Source organism: Magnolia sinica, chromosome 14, assembly GCF_029962835.1.
Source record: "Magnolia sinica isolate HGM2019 chromosome 14, MsV1, whole genome shotgun sequence".
Taxonomy (NCBI): Eukaryota; Viridiplantae; Streptophyta; class Magnoliopsida; order Magnoliales; family Magnoliaceae; genus Magnolia; species Magnolia sinica.
Genome location: NC_080586.1, coordinates 3,982,111 through 4,006,761, shown reverse-complemented (window position 1 = coordinate 4,006,761; position 24,651 = coordinate 3,982,111). Strand labels below are relative to the sequence as shown.

The following is a 24,651-nucleotide window of genomic DNA, read 5'->3' as shown; positions in this document are numbered from 1 at the left end:
GTATTTTTGTCTAAAACTCTCTTTTCGTACCTTAAAAACCTATTTTGATAGCATAAGTTTTCAGCCGTTAAAAAAAAAGGCATAAAAAAGGAGTGTCTACGGTGCTAATTTTTCCTTTTTAGTATGATTAATATGCGCTATTTATTTTCTTAGGCATTGATGGGATGACTTGGTAAATTATCATCCTTTGTCCATTTTTCAAAGGTTCCTTTCACCGTCCATCAGTTGAGCCCCACAATAGATGGGCCATTAGTAACATTCATTAAGTCAAGGGCAACATTCGTTAAGTCAAGGGCACTGCCAAACCCCAAAGTTGAAAGACCATAAAAATAACGTGATTTTCTGACCACCAAACGGTCAAAACTACCATTCCCTCTTACGTCTTCCACTTCAACTGATCCATTCAGATACATTCTTAGACCATAAGCAAATCAGATCTCCTCATTGTCTCCACCTTCGATTCCAAATCTTTCTCGGCCATGGCGCTGGTGATCTACGGTTATGATTTCATCTGTTTTGCATTGGTCGCTGGCGCCATCTTCGGTTCCTTGTGGGTGATCAGACGGACAGAAGGCGACCAGATATGCGACGATGCCACCAGGTATGAGAGCTTGTTGTTCGATCGATCTGATCGGGACGGATTCGTGGGTCAGATGAGGAATGGCCATGTGGGGTCCACTCAGTTGTGGATGAGCTGCTGGAGAGAGGTGCATCCTGGATGGCTCTTGGCTACCCGGGCTGTGTCTGCATTTGTCTTGGCTGGGTTCCTGGCATGGGACATAAGATGCTATGATTCGACCATCTTTGTATACTACACTGAGTACGTAGCTCTTTCCTACTTTGTATTGAAACACTTGGACATTCTAAGCGGATGATCTGGACGGTCCATCAAGTTCAGCACACATTTCATGGGCTACCAAGAAAATAATGCCTGATTAGATTATTATCTGATTCATCTATATGTTGGCCAATTTATGTATGAGATTGTTATGATTTTTTTTTTTTTTCTTTTTTCGTAAATTATCCTGACCTTTGAGGTTCGTCGTCTACTAATTGGATGAATGGAATCATCTGATCAGCCTATTTTTACATGCTGGCGAATGAAATGTGTGATGAACTTAATGGAGAGTCCAAATTAGGCAGCTGAACTGTGCGATTGTTTTGATTGGAATGGTTCAAAATCTGGGTAGCTATCATGTGTTGTCCGATGTCTTTAATTTTTCTGCAATTATATACGACTCGATCTCATCAATGTCGCGAGTAATGCAAAAATAAATTAATTTAAAATATTTGGCAAAAAGGAATCTATGTTTAGGAACCCTACACTTGTTATGCATATCTCAGTAGGTATGTAGCACGATTAGATGAACGTTGGGTCGAGGCGTGTACGTGTCGCTATCTTTGAGATAGTTCGCACCCTTCGGTGTAGAGTACCGGTGCAAAAGGTCATCAATGTTGCTATCTCCTAGGATACAACTCTCCAGCAATGTTTCCACACAGTGTGCACTCGTTGATAGAAAAGCAACACTTGTAGGACACCACACAACATTGTACAGTTTTTTCCTTTTGCCCTAAAAAAAGCTGGTTTTGATTTAAGATGAAAATGGAGAAGAAGATTGATGAGGGAGGATGGTTTGTTCTTCGTTTTCTTTTTTGATCCAAAAACCCTAACCATAATATATCTTTTAAAACCTCAAAGCCACGTCTCGAAAAAGACTCATTATGGAGAAACGTTCGCGACATTTTACATACCCGAATAATGGAGGCACATTTCGCACTATGGAAACGGCTTAATCAAGTGGGCCACATCCAATGGTCATGATTAAAGCAACAAAAAAAAATTATTTTAGTTGGTTTTGTTGAAATACACATAATAATTGATCTCATCGAGAAAATCTTGTATTTTGGCATTTGCTTGTTGGACACTCTTTGGTGTCAAACCGATCAGATCAAAGGTGACTCTGATTCCATTGATTGGTCGTCAATGGCACTCGATATGATCGAAGCTCCCATTAAAAATATCAAGTGGACTACACCAGAAGATTTTGTTTCCTAATTCATCTTTAACCTTTTTTTAAGGGTTTGTAATTGGGGATAAGGGTATTAGAAACGTGCTTAGGGCTTTTGGTGAGCAAAGAGAGTTCAAAGCTAGGGTTTTTTGTGTGGTTTTCGAGATATATTCTTAAATCGATAAACTCTTCGCATGGTTTTTCCAAGTAAAACATTGGGTTATCTATGTGTTTGGTTCGTTTGATCTCTTAGTGTTTGATTCTAATTCAGGGTTGCTTCTGCGCATCCCCCTAATAAGTGGTATTAGAGCTAACATTGGGGTTTCAAATTTTTTGGATCTGAAAACATGTCTTCTAAGGGATTTAATATTAAGTATGAAACAGAGAAGTTCACCGGAAGAAATAACTTTGAACCATGAAAGGTTAAGATGAGATGCCTTTTAGTTCAACAAAGGTTGCAATACGCTCTCCATGGCAAGGCGAAGTGTCCTACATCTATGACTGATGAAGAGTGGGATGAATTAGATGAGTGGGCTATAACCTCGATACAACTGTGTCTAGCGGACAATGTCCTATATAATATCCTAGAACAAAAGACCATCGCAGGGATATGAACAAAACTGGATAAATCGTACATGAAGAAGTCCCTGGGTAGTCGTCTGTATCTTAAGAAGCAATTCTATAATCTTAAGATGACAGAAGGTTTTGATATTAATGAACACATAGTACTTTCAACGAGTTGCTATATAATTTGATGAATGTGGAGTTTAAGTTCGAAAAGGAAGATCAAACCTTAATTCTCTTGAATTCACTTCTACAATCTTTCGAGAATTTGCTAGATACGTCAATCCATTGTAGGGTTGCCATCAATATAGAGACTGTCATCTCAGCCCTTTATAAGAAATGGTTGAGAAAGAAAGATAGTAATAGAGGTACCTCTATGGATGAGTTGGTTGCCAGGGGAAGAAATTCTGAAAGGAAGAAGGAAAATTCTCGATCACGATCCAATTTGATAAGGAATGACAAGATGAAGTACTGGAATTATACGATGATATGGTATATGAAGAATGATTGCAATAACCCTAAGACTCAAAATGGAGAAAAATAAAGGAATGTGTCAAAAGAGGCCAATACAATGCAATCATGGGAGGAGGTGGATGGGTGTGATGTCTTGACCGCATTCAAATTTGGTTACTTTAGTAACGACCGAATTTTGAATTTGGGAGCCTCATACTACATGACTTCTCATAGGGATTGGTTCACCACGTATAATGAGTACAACGGTTAACAAGTTTTTATAGATAATGACGTTGCTGGTAAAGTTGTTGGAATCGGTTTAATGCATATCAGAATGTTTGATGGAGTGGAGCATATTCTGACAAATATTCGACACGTTTCAAACGTCAGGAAGAATTTAATATCTCTAGGGGCTCTTGAGACAATTCGTTGTAAGTTCACTAGTTATGATAATGTCCTTAAAGTTTCGAAATGGGCACTTATTGTGATGAAAGTGCAATAGAGCAATAATCTATACAAGTCGATCGAAAATAGTGAAATGGGTGGAGCTGCAACATCTGTAGCGGAATCCACGTTGGCACGATTGTAGCATGCACGCTTAGGCTACATAAGCAATCGCGGCATGAATGTGTTTTCTGATCGTTGCTTGATTCCTATTTTTAAAAGTATTGAACGTATTATATGCGAGCATTGTATATATGGTAAACAACCAATGCTAACTTTTAAAATTAAAAAGCATATTTATAAAGGTTTACTTGAGTATGTGCATTTAGATGTATGTGACTCGTTGCCTGTTGTTTCTACATGGGGGTCATCATATTTTGTGTTATTCATCGATTACTACTATAAGCAAGTGTGGGTTTATTTCCTAAAAAATAAATATGATATTTTCACCACATTTAAAGTGTGGAATGTGATAGTTGAAAGACAAACATAGCCAGCAATTGAATGCATTAAAAACTGATAACGGAGGTGAATTTACATCAAATGAATTCAATAAGTTATGCAAAGATGAGTGGATTGTGAGACATAATACAATGAGGCTCACTCTGAAAGTAATGGAGTGACATAACGGATGAATCGAATTCTCTTAGAGAAAGCCCGAAGCATGTTGAGTAATGCTGGATTGGGTAAGGAGTTATGGACGTAAGACATTAACACGGCTTGTTACCCGGTGAATCAGTCCCTGCCTACGCCGATAGATTGCAAAATTCCTGAAGAAGTGTGTGGTGGTCATGAGGTAGACTACTTACAGTTGCATGTATTTAGTTATGACGCTTACTGTCATATACCGTCAATTGAGAGAGATAAACTAGACCAAAGGGCTAAGAAGTGTATTTTTATCGGCTATGGTGTTGGTGTGAAAGGGTATAGGCTGTTACACAGAAGATCATAATTAGTCAATATGTCAGGTTTGATGAAAATTCCTTATTTTGCAAGGACCAACGTAAGGAACAAGAGAAATTAGCGATCGTTAATGTCGAGATTGAAAAGGAAGATACACAGGTAAAGCCTAAGCCGCAGGAAGATGTACAAGAGTAGGTGGAGCAGCCACCTCTCAGAAGAAATTCGTCAAAAGATCGCAAATTACTAGTCCATTACAGGGATGATTCGAATGTTGCATTTGCCATCATTACGGATAAAGAGAATTCATTTACTTTCTAGGAAGCATTAGATAGATCTGATGCTGAGAAGTGAATAGCGCTCATGCATGATGAGATGGATCCCCTATGTAAGAATGAGACATGAGAGCTGGTGAAGTTTCCAGTAGGGTGTAAAGGGATCGGTTATAAGTAGATTTGCAAGAAGAAATAAGATAGATACGAGTCAAGATTGGTCACAAAAGGATATGCACAGAATGAGGGTGTCGACTTCAGTGAGATTTTCATGCCTGTAGCCAAGCAGGTGTCTGTTAGATTTGTATTGGCGTTGGTTGCCCGATACAACCTGGAATTAGAACAGATTGATGTGAAGGTTGCTTTCTTTCATGGGTAGTTGGATGAGTGAATTTACATGAATTCGTTATATTGGTAAGCTCTTCAATCTCTTGTACCATTGATTATCATAAAGGATTCGTTGTCGCTTTGTGCCATAGTTTTTTTTTCCACGAGGGTTTTTCCACGTAAAACATTGTGTTCCTTGTGTACTTAGTTTGTTTGATATTTTATTGTTTGATTCTAAGTTGGATTGCTTCTGCGTGTCCCCGCAACATCATGGTTGGTTCTGATCATCTAGATTTCTAGTTGAATGTAGATTGTTGAAAAAAAAAAATGCTAACGGCTCACACACCCAACTCGACAAAATCAATGGTCGTAATCACCCTTTCAAGATAATTATTAATCGCTGTCCATCCACACCAGTGCCTGGGAGATGAACGATCCAGATCATCTGTCCATCTCTACATGTGGGCCCAACCGCGCTATGCATAATGGACAGTGCATCGTCGATGTGATAAGATGGCACTGCACTTATGTGTGCACCAAATGTGGTATGGTTTCGATGTCACTGTTTGGATGTGCAACCGGATTTCATTAGAAAATGATCAGATTGTAATAAGGTTCCCTGCAATTCATAAGAAGTCCTCAAATTGCAATCACATTCTGAGTTCCAAGTAGTACAAATGCAGTCTGGAGCCCAATCCATTCACAATAATGTCAAGAATGGTAATTGCAAGATGGTCACTTCAATCTAATCCGATCGACAACTGTAATGAAATTCAACAATGCAGCCAAACGCGCTCTCAATGGAGCTAGATTTTAAGTTGAGAATGCCATGTAAATAAGATTTTTCCAGTTAAACAATGGTTTAATTCCTAATAAAAAATGATTACTGTTCTACAGGTGGACCGTTGCACTAGTCATTATCTATTTCGCGGTATGTACTTTCTTCACCTATCTTTATTTAGAAGGAAAACTCAAATGAAATCGAATTCGCTAATATGTAACTCATTTAGGTATCTTCTTATAGCTTGGCACTGTGATATCCGCCCATGGATGCTGGATGTATTCAAAACATCGCTTGGAAAATGAAGAAAGAGGTGGCAGGTCCCGGAAAGCGGACTTAGAAGAGAGTAAATCAACAGTCACAACATATAAAACAGCTAAAATCAGCGGTGCCATCGAAGGAGAAGGCCATCATGAGCAGGAGATTATCAAACAAAGAGCGGGTTTTTGGGGGTATCTGATGCAAACTGTATATCAGGTTACGCCTCCCTTAGTACTATAAATGGAACAGTCCCCACCATAGCTTTTCCCAATAGCTGAATGTATCATTACACAATTTTCATTTTAGAGTTTTACAGCTGTGTTTGGTTGTATAAGCAATTTGAGTTGTGAAAATTCAGTTCAAACAAGAAGAAAACAGCAAAAACTGATGATGTTTCCTTAGCAAGTAGCTCTCACATTGCAGCTATGTTGCTTCAATTCGTTGAACTTGCAACAGCGGAGTTGCAATTGGGAGTCAGACAATCAATGTGAATATAGTGGCAATCATAAACTTTACTGGAAAATTTATTGTGATCCAATTTGATATTACATCCAAACATGCTTTAAAAGAGACATGACTGCTAATTTCACCATGATTTTTTATCTATTGAGGGTTCTGTTTTTGAGATATTCTTTGTTTGTTCAAACTTGCAAAGCTGAGGTTGGTCTGTTTGGACAGGCTTGTGCTGGTGCTGTAATGCTGACGGATATCGTTTTCTGGTGTCTTATAGTTCCGTTTCTCTCGATCCAACATTTCAGCCTGAATATGGTGAGAGGTTTTTCTGCATTTTTATCTTTTCCAAAAGGTCTATTGCTGGAAGATAGAGGGAGCTTTCTATGTCCATGTCTTGTGTAGCAAGGACACTCCAATTTCTAGAATTTCTGTCTGAAACTCATGTAGGACACACAACTGACACTTTTACTAGGAAAACCTTGGGGCCTGTTGATGACACTTAAAAAGTGAGCTCATCTTATCTATACTATATAAGGCGAGCAGCTTTTTGATATTTTTTCCACAGCAGTTTGTTTTGTAGGATGGAAAACTTTGAATATTCAAATGAAATGGGAAGACATTTTAAATGAAGGGCTACTTTGGGAACTAGAAAATATTATTGTTGTCCATGTTCCACCTACAAACAAAGAGAGCCTGCAAATGGCTTATATTTTACCCACAACAAAGTATTTTCATCTTTAAAATATATATATATATATATATATATATATATATATATATATATATATATATATATATATATATATATTTATAAAAATGTGAGTAGCCAGCTCGAACTTCTCATTTTTTAGTGTAACTGGTAAGGAGCGTAGTAATGTAGAGATCGCAACAAAGGATTTATGGGGCCCACTGCGACGTCTGTATGAAAGCCATCTGTATATCAATTGCACCGGCTCATGTTAGGACTTCAACCCAAAAACAAGGAAGATCTAAATCTCAAGTGGGCCCCAACTAGGAAATGTGGAGATGAGCCACCCATCATTGAAACTACTAACCCACACCTTCCCTACAAATTTCTCCTATTTTTTCTCCCCCCCCCCCTCTCTAGTTTTAGATAACAACAATTATGTCTTAGAGATTTTGGCAAGGATTGAAATGTTATACAGATCTCCAATGCATAATTACTGTTGGTTAAAATGAAATGGAATTATTTTCAAGTGGTAACCAAACAGGGCTTTGGATTTGATATCACCCTATATTTGTAGGACTGTGTTGGCATATTTGGGTTCTTGGGTTTTCTAGTCCCACACTTTATGTCCCACCAAGCACCAACATGTATCCGTGTCCAAGTTCTGTAAGTCCTTACCCGTCGAATACAACATAGAATTTGAGACACATTACCGTTAGGAAGATCACAGTTGCCACGGACGGCACAATTTTGTCGGCACCAAATTACAGTTGACATATGCATGGGACTTTCCCATATATATCTCACTTGTGATTTGAAGCAGAAAATGCCAGCAAATAGAAGCCTGCTTAATGTGGGCTGCATTTTCCATGCCACACCAAAATGCCAAGCCTACCTTGTTGTCCTAAAAATCCCACTAACCAGGAATTGGTGGTCCACCTAAAAATACACCCTCGGCAATCAATTTGGCCTTCGATTGTCTAATTGCAACTAACTTCACAAGGAGTATGCTCCCATTTGCAGTTTTCTGTGAAAAATATGTAATTGCTTCCTCCATGAGTTGTTTCCATTTCTTCTCTTTTCTTTTCATTTTTTTTTTTCACAAGGTTGTGTTGCAGCTGCAATAAGCTTTCATTTCCTTTGATTGAGGACAACACAAATACATTAGAATGATTTCAAGAGAAAGTATCATAAGAAACTAATCATTCAATAAACATTATTCTATTTCCAGTAGCAAGATTGAATTGTGCATGATCAGTTCATAAAACGGAACTGCCCAAATTACAATTACCTTAGTATTCACATTGCAGACATGTCTTCAAATTGCAATTACATTGCTTTCAAGTAGGACTTGAAACTGCAATTTGATACCTACTTCCTCACTGTAAGGACTAGAAATGTCACAACAATCTAATCATATAATCTTAACTGAGTTGAATACTTGCAATTCAATCGAAAATTGCACATCCATACGCACCCTTGAGCATTTAAATCCTTATATTTACTAAAACCCCAGTTCTCATGTTTTTCTCTTCTGTCCTTTTGATGTGGTTATAACCTTTGCTTGGCAGTTAATGGGGTGCATGCATACTCTCAATGCAGTGTTTCTTCTCCTCGACACCATCCTCAACGACATGGTAAATAGCCCACTAATAAAAGGCACATCATGTACACTAATCTCTATTTTCTTAGAGAATAGAAGCTAACATGAGTCCTTGGATATTATTTTTTAGCCGTTCCCGTGGTTCCGCCTGACATACTTTGTGCTCTGGAGCTGTATCTACATCATTTTCCAATGGGTTATCCATGCATGTGGTTTTCCATGGTAAGCATTGCACCTTCTAAGGTTGCATTTGGATGCACAAGTTAATTGAATTGTGAAAATTCTGTTTTTTTTGTAAGAAGACTGTAATGAGGAAGTAGCCACTTCTCATTTCGAACTTGAAAATGCAATTTGGAGTCCAAACCTTTATACAAATGTAAGGAACGGCATTAGCTTGTTTGATAAGGAGGAAAAGAAATCGATATGTAATATGATTTCTGCTGCCATGGTAAAAGAGCCAATTCCCAAAACTGGGTTGTGTTTGATTTGCAAGGAAAACATTTATAAAATCCAATGTTTATTTGAAAATCATCTCCTCATCTCTGGTGCTAAAGAAAAAGTAAATGTGGATAAGGTTAATGATGGAATTCATGGTTTTCTTTGCAAATCAAATACGAGAAAATATAAAATCAATGAAAAATGTTTTCTTTTTCTATAGACTTAGACAACCCACAATTTGGCTACCATGCTTTATTATATTAATATTGCAATTCAATTTGATCGAGCATCCAAACGCACCATTAATCAGGACCTTATTTTGCACCATAACCCAATAAGCAGATTTGGGTTCTTTGGATTTTTTGAGTTTAATGAAGTGTGACTAACCAATGTTCCTCTTAGGTGGCCTTACCCTTTCCTTGAGCTCTCGACTCCTTGGGCGCCTATGTGGTAAATACCAGTCACCTTACCGTCTATTCCTTTTCTTTCGCTTTCCCATTTTGAAATTCTAATAGGGTATCCATCTTTCAGGTATCTCTGCTTGGCTCTCATTCATATCCCTTGTTACGGCTTATACGCGCTTATCGTAGAAGCGAAAAATTCAATTTTCCCGAGATTGTTCCCACAAGCATATGTAAAGCCTTATTAGCATCCCCAATTTCATTTTTGCTTTTGAAAATTGGAGGGATGGTTTGGCTGTCACAATTCAATGTATCTTTAGTTGTTTAAGCATAAGATGTGGAGGTGTTGTTTTTGTCCATTCCCTCCATTAATACATAGTTCATTCCTTGATATTGAGATCAGTCCTGAAACTTGTATTTGTCAGTACTAGTCAATGAATGATTGTAATTCATCTGAATTTTTTTTATCCTTCTCTTTCCATTCATTTAGCTAGTTCAAATTTATTCTAATCGAATTTGATCGCACATCCAAACACACCATAATTGCAAGTTGGATGCCATGTTGCACCTAGTAAAGAGAGAAGAACTATATGAGGGCTCAGCAAGTTACATTGAAGTAGGAGCAATGACATTCATATAAGTAGCTGATGAATAGAAAGCGGTCGGATTCGATCATCAATAATCAATTTAAAGATAAAATGAGAAATAAACAAATCCATAGAAAATCACTGCAGATTTATGCTGGATCAGTAATGATACTTAGAAATTTCTTGTGATTGCTCAAGCAAATTACTGTAATTTACATGTTGGACAGGCATACAAAACTAATACCCGGCAACTCAGATTGACTCAATTGGTTTTATGTCGAGTCATGACTCAACTGAGTCATGGGTGACTTGGCGAAGTCAGGCCGAGTCACCTATTTTTCAATGCTGACTTGTGGTGCCGAACCAAATCGAACTCAACCGAGTCCAAGTTGACCCGGATGAGTTATCCATTATGGTATGGCGGGACCTAGTGAACAATCTTCACACATTGCACCTCTTGTTTTTATACTAATTTGATGCAGGACAACTACCACTTGCTTTAAAAGTTTGAATTGACGAAGCGTGGCGAATCAATCCATTTATCTCATAGTTCAGGCTCCACATTACATGAGTTCTAACTCACATGAGTAACTTGCCTCACACGAGCCACCCGCCTCACACAGGCTACCTATCTAGAGTGTGACTTGCATCTCACAGGGTACTCTCCTTGAGTCCAATGTGAAAATGCCCCTGTATTACATCATTTGTGAAAGTTTTTAAGACTCCAATGAGCTATACGAGTCAACTCACACTCGGTCAACCTAACTCAGTCCTACACCACCGGTCAGAATTAAAATAGGGTTGACTCACTGAGTCACCTCCAGCTCGGATGAGTTGAGACTCGATTCAGGAGCGAAAGTCTTAAAAAGTGGTAGTTATGCACTTGCACGCAGTAAATTCTACGCATGACCTGTAAAAAAAGCACTCAAATCAAACCGTCTAAAGTGCGGGACCCACTTTGACCCCAAAATCATATCGATTGGACAATCATAACCTTTGATTAACGGACCTTTTACTGAAACTAGGCCATCGCGCATGTAGAATTTTGAACTGCAAGTGCATGATCCATCGCCAGAGCATCAAAGTTTCCCTTATAAGACAAAAGTTAGAATCATGCATGTCCAGCTTTTCCCTTTATTGGAAAGATTTTTCTTTTCAGCTTTTCTTGATACCCAAGCAAGGGAAATAGCGGATTGCGTACTGAGTAACTCAGTACGCTTAGGGTACTGAGTAAACTCTGTGAGGTCCACCGTAATTTATGTATTTTATCTGCTCCGTCCATCCATTTTACCAGATAATTTTATGGCTTTATCCCAAAATTGAAGCATATCCAATGTTCAAATGTACCACACCATAGGAAAAAGTGTGAATTGAATGTCTACCGTTGAAAAATTCTTGGGGGCCACATAAGTTTTGGATTAAGCTTATATTTGTGTTTTCCCTTCATCCATGTCTGTATGATCTTATTAACAGGTTGGATGACGAATAAACATCACTGTAGGGCCTAGAAAGGTTTCAACGGTGGAAATCATTATCCCCACTGTTTCCTGTGGTATGATCCAATTGATCTTTGTATATGCTTAAATTTTGGGCTCAACCCCTTAAATTAGATGGAAAAACGTATGGACGGCGTGGATTGACCACATACATTCAAGGTGGGCCCAACTGAGTTTACTCAGTACGATAAGATCGTACTGAGTAACTCAGTACGCAATCCTATTTCAGCAAGGAAAACAATTGGGTACCTCACGGTACGTACCCACCTTTGTTACATTCACTAACGTGGGAGAAAAGGCTTCACGCGCATGAAATCCACGCCGTCCATCACGTACAACATCCTGTTTTATACTTGATCCCAAAAATCAGGACGATTTAGAGTTCAGGTGGGCCATTCAAAAAAAATATATACATAAAACCTTTAACACGTAGTATGGCCCACCTAAGTTTTAGAATACTATGATTCACTAACGTGCATGTCAGATGAATGGATTGGATGACATATAAACACCAAGGTGGGCCTCAAAGAAAGTTAACGGTGGAGGTTTCATCCCAACTATTTCGTATGGTGCGGTATACCCAAGTTTTAGACTATCGTGAATTTTTTTCTTTTCTTTTTTTGTATTCAATGGTTAAGATGAGGCGGCAGTAATACACGTGGATGCATTTTAGCCACGTGGCTCTCGTTTTGGAAAAGTAATCCCGCTGCCCTAACGCACGACTTTTTTGTAATCTTTTAGAAAAGAAGAGGCGGATTGCGTCCTGCCCCTGCTCGGACAAACCTGGTCTTTGCAGGGATCTGTGGGGCCCTCCATGTTATATATGTATTATCCAAGCGGTTCTTCTAATTTAAAAAATCATTTTAGTTTAGGATCCTAAAAATGAGACAGATCCAATACTCAATTGAACCACACCAAAGAAACATACGTGAGAATGATGGCCACCGTTGGAACCTTATCAGGGCCCACCATGATTTTTATTTACCATCCAACGTATTCATAAGCTCACATGGACCTGAATTTTAAGGAAACACAAATACCAGCTTGATCATAACCTATGAGACTCCAAAAAGTTTTTAATGGTGGTTTTTCAATCCTACTTTGTGGTCTATTTGAGTTTTGGATCTATCTCAATTTTAGGCTTGTACCATAAAATGGTCTGGATAGATAGATGGACGGCGTGGATAAATCACGTACATCACGATGGGCCCCACAAATCCCTTGCAAGACCGAGTCAGTCCGGCAGAGACAGGACGCAATCCGCGTCCTCCTTTATACGGTTTCCAGCGGTTCTTTTTTAGGTGGTGCTCTCCAGCAAAACTACCTCCTCTCTCTGTTTCTCTCTCTGTCTCTCTCTCTCTGGAATTCTCCTGTTTTTTCCTTGGTTTGAAAGAAATCCGGGCTCTCTCGATCTGAAGAGAGAGAAATCTAGGGTTTTCAGGAGAGATGATGAAATTCTGGTCTTAGAAGGGCTGGCGATGATGTTCGTGGCTTAACGATGCCTGCAGTTCTTGATTTATATCATTTTTGCGTGTAGTGATTCCGTTCCTGATCTTGATCCTCTCCCGATTCAGCAGCGCCCGGCAAGCAATCGGTAATTTTTAGCAGAGTTAGGGCTGTTTCTGTCGTTTTATTCATCTATTTTTTTTTAATTTTTATTTTTTTATTGAAAAAACAAAGATTCTTTTACTCTCTCTCTCTCTCTCTCTCTCTCTCTCTCTTTTCCATCAAAAAGGGGAGCTTTGATTAACGCCTTTAGCATGTTTTTATATGTGAAAACTTTAATTCATTTAAGAACAAAATTCGGTGCTAAATCTGTCACGTGGACTGGATCTGCGCCGTTTATCTGTGGGTCCCTACAGTTGGTAGGATGCATACAAAAAATCGCAGCAGCAGGATGATCCTAGCTGTTGATTGGAGGACTTGTTTGGATTTTATTTAAACCCCTTGATTGGACTATAAAAATCTGGTTTATATCTAGGTAAGTTATTTAGTTGTCCATTTTCGCTGCGCATGTGGATTGTTAATTTTGGTGGGGCATCCCTGCAGTGGATAGGCCATAGCCCAATAATCTCAATAGTTAGATGAACCTAGTGGCTGATTGGAGTCGATTGAATTTAAATCCCTTGACGGGAGTATGTTACTACTGTGCATTGGTGGGCCATTGTAAGTCCTCAGATCAGCAGCTGGGATCATCCAGCCATTGTGATCTTTGGTGCACATCCACAGTAGGTCCCCTTGGATGGTCTAGATCATGCACGTGTCTAGTGCTGGCTGAGTTAGGTGTGCTGATGAATAGGGGCTGGCAATGGGTTGGTTGGATTGGGGACCAACGAACCTGATCGATGTAAGGGCTGGATTTGGGCTGCTTTTATTGGGTCTTGGATCACACACATGCGACAAACCCAGTAACTATAGATGAAGCTGGAGTTTTTCCTGGTTCACTTCAATGATCTTCTTGTGAGTTTGACCTCGTGATCTGAATTTGGGTTGTGGGTTGGGTTCGGACCCAGTATTTACGCTCATTTAGAAAATGGTTGGGCTTGCGTAGACCCTTAACCACCCGAAACGTGACCCGTTGCTATCCCTATTCTCAAATACTTCGCTTGAAGTTAAAGCACTCGATGATTTTCCTTGAATTAGTAATTTTGCACGTTTCGTTGAAGGCAGATCTCGCGAGTAGGTTAGGTTTTAGATACAGATAGCTTGGAAGTTCGATAGTGTAGTTCTTAACGTGGAGTAAGGGAGACCTGTAATCACATTTTTTGCTTTGTTTACAATAGTGCGTGGGAATATGGGACTTGTTAAAGTATTTCGTTCCTTAGGGTTAGCCATTAGAATCTTGAAAAGAGTAAGTTTCGAACCTTGACGTAACCAAGGTATTCAATGATGGTAACGATGGCTATAACGGCCATTGCTGTTACTATTACGATACAGGCCCTAATGGCCTTTATGAACTTTTTTGTGGTATGTACAAAAAATTCAAATATTATATAACTCTAGTATGATTATGATAGAGTCCTGCAGCGCACACTATCCAAAGTCACGTATTCATTCATTATTTAAAATGATTGGAATAAGGTAAGGTTATGAGTGCTTTCCTTGTTAAGCACATTCATGCTTTCACGGAGAGATTGGATTTCCTCATTGGCTTACAAACCAAGATCCTATTCCATCATTAGCCTTGCCAACATGGAAAAGTGTTTGAGTGTTTCCGGATAATTAGAAGAATCAGCCCCAAGGGCTGCTCATTATACCTCTGAATGCCTTTAGTGAGCTTAGGGCCTGTTTGGTGCATGGTATTAGACGTATTAAATGGGATAGAATTCCCAAATCAAAACTTTCATTCCACACCCTCATTTGGTTTCTCCCCCTCTTGCATTGGTTTAGGGCTTTGGAAACGACGCCTGTATGACCAGTGAATGGGGAGGGATTCTTGCAGTCCTTCTTGGATTTGCTTTGTCTGCGGCTAGGAGAGATTGAATTCCTCGAGGATTTGAGAGAGATGGAAAAGTCATCTCCTCTCCTGCAGTGAATCCACCGAATCCAACAAGGGATCAAAGGATGTAACCTGAAGCTGACCACTCTGTGGCCTCTCTTCATTGCAACCGGCGACCGATCGCCCCATCGTCTTCTTATATAGAGATGATGGGTGAGTATATTAAGGCGGAAGAAGTCTGAAATGTAAGGTTCATCAATTTGTTGAAGGGGCTTGTAACAACTAGGTTCGAACTTGCTGACCCTTTCTATCTTCTCGCGCTTTATTCCGAGGGATTGTAATTCTTGGACCCTGCTGAAAGATAGGAAAGAAAAAATGATGGACAGTTATGATTGGGTCCTGTTGCAAATTTTGGGTCCCAGTATGCAGCCCTGGACGAACTGATCGCGAAGGAGTCATGTATTGTAGGGTCCACTTCCACAAACTGTTCAGGAGGACCCAAGTGGGGCCCATTTCGATGTATGTTAGAATGTTTGTGCCTTCGAGATGGTTACCAGCTCTTATCTGGAAGCTTTTTAACCTTTCATAAAACAAACAAAGAAGTGGGCCAATGGGAGGCTAAATCCTACAACTTATGTTTACACAAACAGGGTATTGCACTAACCTTCTACAATTGTTAGCGGTGTTGCTTGCAAATGCCATTTTCAATAAAGGAGGTACCTACTTAGTGTGTTCAACGCATACCCTACTGTTGTATGAACGGGGAATAGCTGCTGATCCCATGACCGGTTTTTTACATAAACATGGAACAGAATATGACCATCTCCATGGTGTTAGGAAACAATTCCCTGCCGCCTCTAATAATTGCAGTGTGCCAATTCCATACCATTTAATACTGCTTAATACCGTGCACCAAACAGGCCCTTAGCAGCACTTGGTCTAGTAGCGTTGCACGCTTCCACTTGCTGGTTCCTGAGCCAGAGCCAGCGACCAAGCTTGAGGCTCCTCAGCTGTTGGAATGGAATAGGGAATGAATGAATCCCCTAAGGGTGACAATCCCTCCAGCCCATGAGCTTTTCATCAGCCACCCTTTCATCAACAGGGGGAATTCCTAAAAGATTAGGGTACGTTTCCATTGATGAGAAGGTGACCTTGTCCCAGGCAAGAAAAGTGACGAAAAGTTCATAATAGTTCCTCAGGGATCTTTGAGGGGCTTTTACCAAATCAAAGCCACTGTCGTCTGTGTAGCGAATAACTTTGTAACTCATCCGGAGTTGAAAAAAGAAAATAGGACCATGACTTTGCAGCAAGGAAATAATGCATCAACAAAACTACCCTTATAGATTGTCGTAATAACAACATTTGGTGTTGTTTTTTTTTTTTAAATTTTTTTAAATTTTTTTGAACTCTTCTTCCTGTTCAATTGAGATTCAACATCCAGTAGCACCACGCCAGTTTAGAATGAAATGATAAGGGCCGACTGCTTCCCTTATCACACTAGCGAGAGCAAGTTTTTCTGCCCCATAGAAGGCCCATATAGCCTGGTTTAGTGGAGTTGTGTTGGTTCTCAATTGTTCCATGACCTAGGGCTCCTGGTTATGTTGGCTCAGATAGGCTGAGAGCACACCCGCCATCGCTTCCTGATATGGATTTAGAACGTGCTTGGGAGCTCCCTCAGCGGGATGGGGTTCTGGCTTCAGACCAGATACAAAAGATACTTGTATCAGGTATCAGCTTGAAATGCATATAGTGTATGTCAGTATTTGGATTCAATTTTTTTTGACAAAAAAATTGGCAAGCTTATCACGTGTGTGTGTGTATGTGTGCGTACTATAAATGTGTGTGTGTGTGTGTGTGTGTGTGTGTGTGTGTGTGTGTGTGTAATTAGGAAGCGCCTTCGATGCACTTAGTGGACCTGGGTGTGTGTGTGTGTGTGTGTGTGTGTGTAATTAGGAAGCGCCTTCGATGCACTTATTGGACCTGGGAGTGCTTTCCTCCATGAAAGCACTTCGTTAGCAAGGTTTATGTATAGTTTTTAAATTTGATTTTCTTTATAAAAAAGAAAGAAAGAAAGCTATATACCTGACTCAGCCATTGCTTGTTGGAGCTTGCTTGCCTTGCGAAGCACTACGCTTGGGCTTCTCTCTCTAGGAAGCCCTACGCTTGGCTTTCTAGATGTTATTCTAACCCAAATATTGGTATCTTTGCATTTGCCTATATGTGTGCGCATGTGTACGCATTACAAGCTATACCAGGATACAAATATCTTGGTGGTGAATCAAAGCTGATAATATATCTCATTTCAATAGGGTGAGGTAGATGTGACTTCAAAGAATTTTAAGATTAGGTAGCTCTGTAATATTATTTGTCATCTTAATATCTAAAAAGAAGGTTTTAATTTTGATAAAAACTTGTATCGGTCCCATAACAGTTGTTACTGCCCCATAATGCATAATGGTTCCCGCGGTTATCATTACGTAATGGTCGTTATGTAACCCTTTTTTGGTACCTTGGATGTAACTGTCTGCCGCTTTCTGAAGCACTCTTACAATGTGTGGTGGTTTCAATAATGTTATCCCTTCCAAGTTTTTCTTCTATACTTGTTTTGACAATTTGGTTACTCCTTTTTAGATGGAGAAGAACAGCCAACATGATTGCCATACCCTTTTACCAATTAAGGGCCTCTTTGGATTCGCTGAAATATAAATTGAGGAAATGTCATTTCTATGAAAGTGGCACTTTCATTGTTTTTTTTTTGTAAATTTCTTGAAAACTCCATTTCCATTCCCCTCTTCTTTTCTGAAAACTGCCTCTTTTTGTTTCCTTACTCAAACTTAAGAAACCTCATTTGCAAGAAATTGAGGGAAATGAGAAGAAATGATATGGTAGTCACGTGTGCCACCTCGCATCTTCTAAGTGTCCCACATGTGCAACCACCTATCTTTAAGTGTCCCACATTTGCCAATGTGCCATATGTGCAACATGTACTGCTATTCATCTTGAAGCGCCCAATCTTTTATTGACCAACTTTCATCTGTGCCATGTGCAACACATGCTACCCTCATATTCAAACGCCCCACATGTGCCACATGGCGATTGTCCATCTTTAAGCGCTTCATATGCGCAATATGTGTCAATTTACAATATATGCAACCTGAACCAACGACTATCTTTAAGTGCTCCACATATGCAAACGTCTACTCAAGTGCACCACATGCCAATATGTCACATGTGCCACCATCCATCTTAAAGCACCATACAAGTGCCAATGTACCACATGTGACATGTACCACTACCCATCGTCAAGCATGTCAACGTGCCACACGCCCCAATATGCCATATGTGAGACATGCCACCCTCATCTTGCACCCCACATGTGCAAACATACAATGTTGTCAAATGGCATAAGCGATCCTATGTGATTGCTCATGCCTTTGATCACTTGTGCGATTGCACCAATTTTTTATTTTTTATTTTTTGTAAAAATGAAAAAAATGAAAAAAAAGAAAGTATGCGATTGCTTTATGCGATATGTGATTGCTTTTGACAACATTGTAGACATACCATTTGCTATTGTGCCACATGTGTCACCATCCATCTTTAAATGCTTCACATGTGCCACAAGTGTCAAGATGCCACATGTGCAACATGGGACTCCATGTGTGTCACGTGTGACTATGCGATACTTGTGCCACAATTCATCTTGCGTACACGTGTCACCTTCCATCTTCGAGCAAAATGTTCGTCAAAATTCCTTCGTTCCAAACAATAGATTTGGGAATGAAGAATTTTTTGTTTAAGAAAATCTTGTTGAAAAACAATCAAGCGAAACGACTTCTCAGTTCTTAATGTTATCTAGAAATGGCATTTCTAGAAAAACAATATTTTCCTCAATTTTTTTTTCCCGTGAATCGAAATAGGCTGTACAAGAAGTATGGGCAGCAATGATAGATATATAGGCAAGAACTTATTTGGGAGCTCTATAGTAGAGGAAGGGGTGGTGTGTGCCTTCATCTTTAAAAGCTAAAGGTTCTCAAGTTTTATTTGCATTTGGCCCAAATGAAAAGGGTCTTGTATAAATCACCATTTGTTTAGCCAAAATTTATGAGATTTTGGTGCATCTTTAAAATTTGAGATTCTTCCATCCCACTCCTAACTCATGACTGGAGCTTGCAATTATATCCTAAGAAATCTGTAGTGATAGATAGATACAGAGTTAAGAGACCTGATGTGGGAGCTTTATAGAAGAGATGGGAGTATATGCTTTCATGTTTAAAAACTTAGGCATTACACCAAATCTTATGAGGTTTAGGTGCTTTCAGATTTTGAGATTTATCCATCCCACCCCCAACACTTTCACAAGGAAACTTGATTTGAGTCAGTAATGGTGTAAAACAGTACTAGAGGTAAATCACAATTAGTTGGGATAAGGCTTAGATGGATGTGGATTGCCTACAACCCTAGGGTATTCGTGCAACCCCTGACATGGCCTAATGAAAAAGTGCTGTGTACGCTTGTCAAATACGAGGCCCAGTGGAAAGGGCAAAATTGTCATTTCATGCAGGGAAATCTTTGGTTTTCAGGGTGGGCCCAGAATTTGATAGGTGCACATGGTGCTTTTTCATTGGGCCACGTCAGGTGTGGCGGGAATTTGTTGCAAGCAATCTGCATCTCTGCTTAGATGATGATGAAGAATATGATGAAAATAGGACTAGGGAGTTCTTCCATTTCTAGATATATTTATGGCTTTATTTATCTCCTCAATCCTCCTGGAGGTGATAAAGCTCTTCAGGAAGTTCTGTTAGATCTTTAGCTTCTGATTTTAATTTTCAGTTTGTTAAACAATCAATTCAAGTACTTTCCACATTGGATGTGTAATTGAGAACAGTAAATCAAGGTTTGCTGTTATCTTCAGTGATATCAGTGATGCTGTAACACGCTTATAGACAGGAGAAACCAGGTAGCAAGCACCTTCCAGTGCACACTGACTCCCCATCGTCTAATAATTGGAGAAGAATCTTAATGGGCATTTTTCAAAATGGGAGTTGAAATTTTGCCTGTTGCTGGATGAATGGCCACCGTCTCTAATGGTAGGAGATGTGCAGTGACAATCAGTGCTCAATATTTTCTGCCATACAAAATAATTGGTTTTAAGGATTATAACTATTATATATTAAAATATATTATTCTATTCTCTTACATGTGGTACAACTGAATCGCTGAATGTGAGTTTTAGAAGCCAGTGTCCAACACGCCATGCCCGTCTCTCCGTAATGTACACATGTCTGTTGTCCGTCCAAGTCGACACATCATGCAATTTACCATTCTCTTAAGATGATGGTAGGAAATGTACTGTAAACACAAATTGGCCTGAAAAGATGCAGTTTTACACAAGCGAAGCTAATGAGTTGGGTGTGTGCGGTCGTCATTCTAGTTTGCATTGGCCAGTCAGCATTGTGGCATTGTGGAGGGGATGCGGAACTGTGATCACTCATGCAAAATTGATGTAATTCACTGATGGGTGTTGCAAGCCGCGTGCATCATCAGCAACTCTTGTAAGAAGAAGAAAGCTTTTTAAATGCTGCCCTTTGGCGTAGCAATACACAATACCTCCAACTAAACTAGTCACTAGTTTGCACCGCTTATGGCATTCTTCACCACCTTTCAGGTAAATATTTCTTCCATCTTCTTGCATTATATGATTCCAGGTGCTGATTTTTCTTTAGAAATGGTGGATTATGTCACTCTGTCACGCATTGCAAGATCTCGTGGGCATGGATTTGAGTGGCTGTTTTGGAGTGTGACTAACTAGTGGACCGAAACTAGTACAAATCACACCTGTTTCGGTTGGTTTTGGTCCCGTATTGGTATGTTGACTCATTCTGGTCCAGAACGAAATGAGTCAGCATACCAATACGGCTCAGACAATGCCAAGTCATATCTGGCAATATTTAAAACCATGCAGTTGTGTTGTATGTGTGACTGTGCCTATGCTAGTGTTTTCTATCCAGGAAGCATTTACAGATGCAGGGACTATGCTGTTTTGCTATTAATCAGTTCTGTGAATGGCTGAAGACTGTCATGAGGCTTTTGTTGCTCGACTGAGGCCTGACAAAGTTCAATTGCATTTTGTTGCTGCTCTGTTTAGCTCAATGGAATATATCACTGGCGCATCTATCGGTATCTGTCGAACTTGCTGTCAATATTTAATATTTATTTTCTGGCTGTTAAAAAACATCTTATTTTGTATACTTGAGGCACTGCGATTCAACCAGTGATATGTTTGTAAGGGGTCTCAAATTTTATTTTATTTTTCTGAAACATCCATGGGATCAAGGGGCCTGTTTGCATGAGAGGCAAATCAGAAACATTTTGAATTTCTATCCTGGACGATGGAAGTCCCAAGGAAAATGTGCTTATTTTCTTCAACCTGTCATGGGAAAGGAGCTGCCACAGCATTAAAAGGGTAGTTGTTTAAAATTGCTTCTCTTTTGTCCCTCCATAGATTGTTGAATGGGGCAAACCCAATCCAGTTGCCATTCTGTTGGTCCAGCCTTTTTTCATCACCATGAAAAAAAATAAATAAATCTGTAACTTGCTTATGTTTGGCATTCAATGGGTCTTGCTAGGTTCCAACGAATCTCTCTTGTTGGCATATGGCACAGAGGGGGCAAAGAGAAGAGAGGGAAGAAGATCTGGCATCTATGTTTGCCAGTGGGAATTTGATCACTGTGGTCGGAAAGGGATCTCAGCTGCTTCAGGAATCGGAAAAGATATCGTGGAAGCTTGTAATCCGGCGAATGGATGGCAGAATCTTTGGCCATGATGCGGTCTCAAATTCCTGATAGTTGGGCAGATTTGTAATTAATCTTTCCGTTTTGTTTTTGTTTTTGTAATTATTTGGCTTTGGCATTCTTACAATAAATATGACTTTTTCAAAAAAATAAAAAAGTATCTGCAACTTGCTGCATCTGATATGCTCCTATTGCTAGTTTGTGGGTTGGGCATAACCCTAACTAGGGATAGGGCTGAATTTGCTAACAAAGATTTGGACCGAGTAGATAGCTGTTTGTTTTAGGACTAGGGACTTAATTGAGATCTAATGTGGCAGCAAATCCCACCACACGGTAGATGGTCCACCCGATTTTCAATTTACTCAGCAGAGGATTGCCACTGCCTAACCATTTGATGAGCTGCTCTATGGTTAGGCCTTGCGAGGCCAGGTCTGGATTTTGAAGTGGTGAGGCCGTTCTTGTTCAGATTCTGTTTTGGCTTTGGCCCCGGGCCTCTTTTCAGATGTTTCAAAATCAAAAAGAGAAAGGGCGCTTGAGAATGCTGTCATCCCAGGCTCCTCAGAACTCCCTACTGTCTCTATATGGACGGTTTTATATAGGTAGGGGTGTACACGAACCGAGCTAGATTGGTTAGCTCGCTCGATTCGAAGCTGACTTTGACCCAAGTCGAGCTGATTTTTTTAGCTCGAAAATGAGTTCGAGCCAAGTTCGAGCAGGCCTCAGCTCGACTCGATTCGCATTGAATCCAACTCGAATTGAACTCGGATCGAACCAGTTCAGTAACTTGGTTACTTTGCCATTGATGTTGCTCACCAAGTGTTTGATAAAATGGCTCAACGAAGTATAGCTGGTGGCAGGGAAGGTATGTACATGAAACAAATACCTTTTTTTTCTTGGTTTTATTGGTTTTTATGTTGCTTAAAATGTGTTTGATAAAATACCTATAAAACCATTACTTCTGTTTCACATATAGAGGGATTTTGAAGGTGCAGTCCAGATGTTCGTGGAAATGCCTCAATGGTGAACTTGGCTTGCTCTTGGGTCAGCCAGTGGCTGAGCCGAGTCGAGCTGAGGCCAACTCGACTCGGTTTGACTTGATGTACACCCCTAGATATAGGCATCTCCCAAGAAGGTGGCATCAGTTGTGAACACGGCGCTAGCAGCAGATGACATTATAAAGAAGGATGGGGGTTGTGACTATTTGCTGATTCAGCTTGGATCTTTATCGAGTGGACACCCCATGATAGGCCTTGATCCCAAAAATTAGGTGGGACCTACCATAGGCAACTGTAAAATCAGCTTAAAAGCTCTAAATTGACATATAAAGAATAGCATGATCCTTGGACAGTCAGTACCTTGACCTTCACTTTAGTGAGAAGATTGGTATGAACGGATTGGACAGTATATAGTGACCATGATGGGACCGTAAAGAACTAATGCTTGCCATTTCTTCCCGAATCTTCTTCGTTACGGTGCAGCTTACCTGATTTTTCGACTGTCCTAATTTTTTCAGTTGAAGGTGAACATGATGCAGCACATATGCACCATCTCGCCACTCAAAACTTATCTATGCATTGCACCACAACACAAGAAAAGTAAGATCCAATACACTCAAAATGCATCTCCAAGGGTGTATATTGATTGTACAAAATAAGGGCCACATGACGTAGGAATAGTTAAATGTAGAGTGGATTATGTATTTTCACCATGGATCCTAAAAATAAATGCTAAGGTGGGCCACACTAGCGAGAGCAGTGGGTCCCTTCGTACTGAAGGTGTATCATACAGCAGATCCCATACACAAGTTGAATAATTTTAATGTGGAACTACTCATTCAAGCATGGATCCCAAACACAATTTAAACGAATTTAACGGTGGAACTTCCCATTTAATTGCTTCTCCGAAGCTTTGAATTGATATGATTTATAGGACCCGGTCAAAACAGTGGCGCACCTGATGGAAGGTGTGGAATCTCATCCAATATAGCATCGAAGAATGCCTCATCCATTCAAAGGCGGATTTGGGTACCACCCCTGCCCATCCGTGGGTAGGAACGAGCAGGGGCTTTCAGGGGCCACAGTGATTATGGGTTTTATCCACACAGTCCCAAAAAACAGGAAGATCGAAGGCTCAAGTGGACCAGACACCAAGGGTTAAACATATTGCGTTTAAAACTCTTCTTAGGGACCACAGAAGTTCTCGATCAAAGCTGATATTTGTGTTTACCCTTTATACAGGTCTATGTGACCTTTTAGCAGGTTGGTTGGTTTCACTGGCAGGTGTCATTAACACTGCTGCCTCCTATAGTCTCCACTTGAGCCTTGGATCTGCCTGATTTTTGGGCTTGTACCTCAAAATTATATGGAAAAATGGTGGCCCCTCAGAGCCCCTGCCCATTCCTAGCCAAAGGCCAGGCAGTACTAGTACCCAATCTACGTTTCATCCATTCTTAAACCAAAACAAGACGAATCATCCACAGCACTTGTTTGAAGAATATCATCCCGATAGAAAACTCCATTAGGGCAGCGGAGGCTACACCAAAAGGATCAACGGGTAGGTCACCTTTGTTTTGGACCAAACTGATTTTGGCACGTTCAATTTAATTCATCCCTGACCATGCCTGTCAGTTCGCAGTGTCAGGCTAAATACAAGTCTCTCCAAGCACTTGGGCTTTGATACAAGTCGAAAACGTCTCTCCATGCACCAAACCTATGAAACCCCCACAAAAATCTAATAAATAA

At 39.9% G+C, this 24,651-nt stretch overlaps 1 protein-coding gene and 1 long non-coding RNA gene across 4 annotated transcripts; both read left to right on the top strand.

The window, feature by feature from the left end:
- Positions 1-420: 420 nt before the first annotated feature.
- Positions 421-10,063, top strand: LOC131225733 (uncharacterized). Of its 3 annotated transcripts, XM_058221320.1 has the most exons (8): positions 421-820; positions 5,867-5,900; positions 5,994-6,227; positions 6,690-6,779; positions 8,724-8,789; positions 8,886-8,977; positions 9,596-9,643; positions 9,725-10,063. In XM_058221320.1, exons 1-8 carry the CDS (start codon positions 480-482, stop codon positions 9,840-9,842), a joined length of 1,023 nt encoding a protein of 340 aa, XP_058077303.1. In that variant the 5' UTR covers positions 421-479; the 3' UTR covers positions 9,843-10,063. The 3 variants fall into 3 exon arrangements, with proteins under 3 accessions (XP_058077303.1, XP_058077304.1, XP_058077305.1); XM_058221321.1 differs by lacking the exon at positions 9,596-9,643; XM_058221322.1 differs by lacking the exons at positions 8,724-8,789; positions 8,886-8,977; positions 9,596-9,643.
- A 2,944-nt stretch (positions 10,064-13,007) lies between these two features.
- LOC131226250 (uncharacterized) lies at positions 13,008-22,086 on the top strand. The gene is made up of 2 exons (XR_009161699.1): positions 13,008-13,271; positions 20,551-22,086. It is a non-coding gene; the product is annotated as an uncharacterized LOC131226250 (long non-coding RNA).
- The last annotated feature ends 2,565 nt before the right edge of the window (positions 22,087-24,651 follow it).

Excerpts from the sequence above, each read along its gene's own strand:
- LOC131225733 (XM_058221320.1), top strand. The coding sequence starts at position 480 with ATGGCGCTGGTGATCTACGGTTATGATTTCATCTGTTTTGCATTGGTC. Across the intron at positions 6,228-6,689 it reads TGATGCAAACTGTATATCAG|GCTTGTGCTGGTGCTGTAAT; the intron begins GTTACGCCTCCC and ends CTGTTTGGACAG. Across the intron at positions 9,644-9,724 it reads ACTCCTTGGGCGCCTATGTG|GTATCTCTGCTTGGCTCTCA; the intron begins GTAAATACCAGT and ends TCCATCTTTCAG.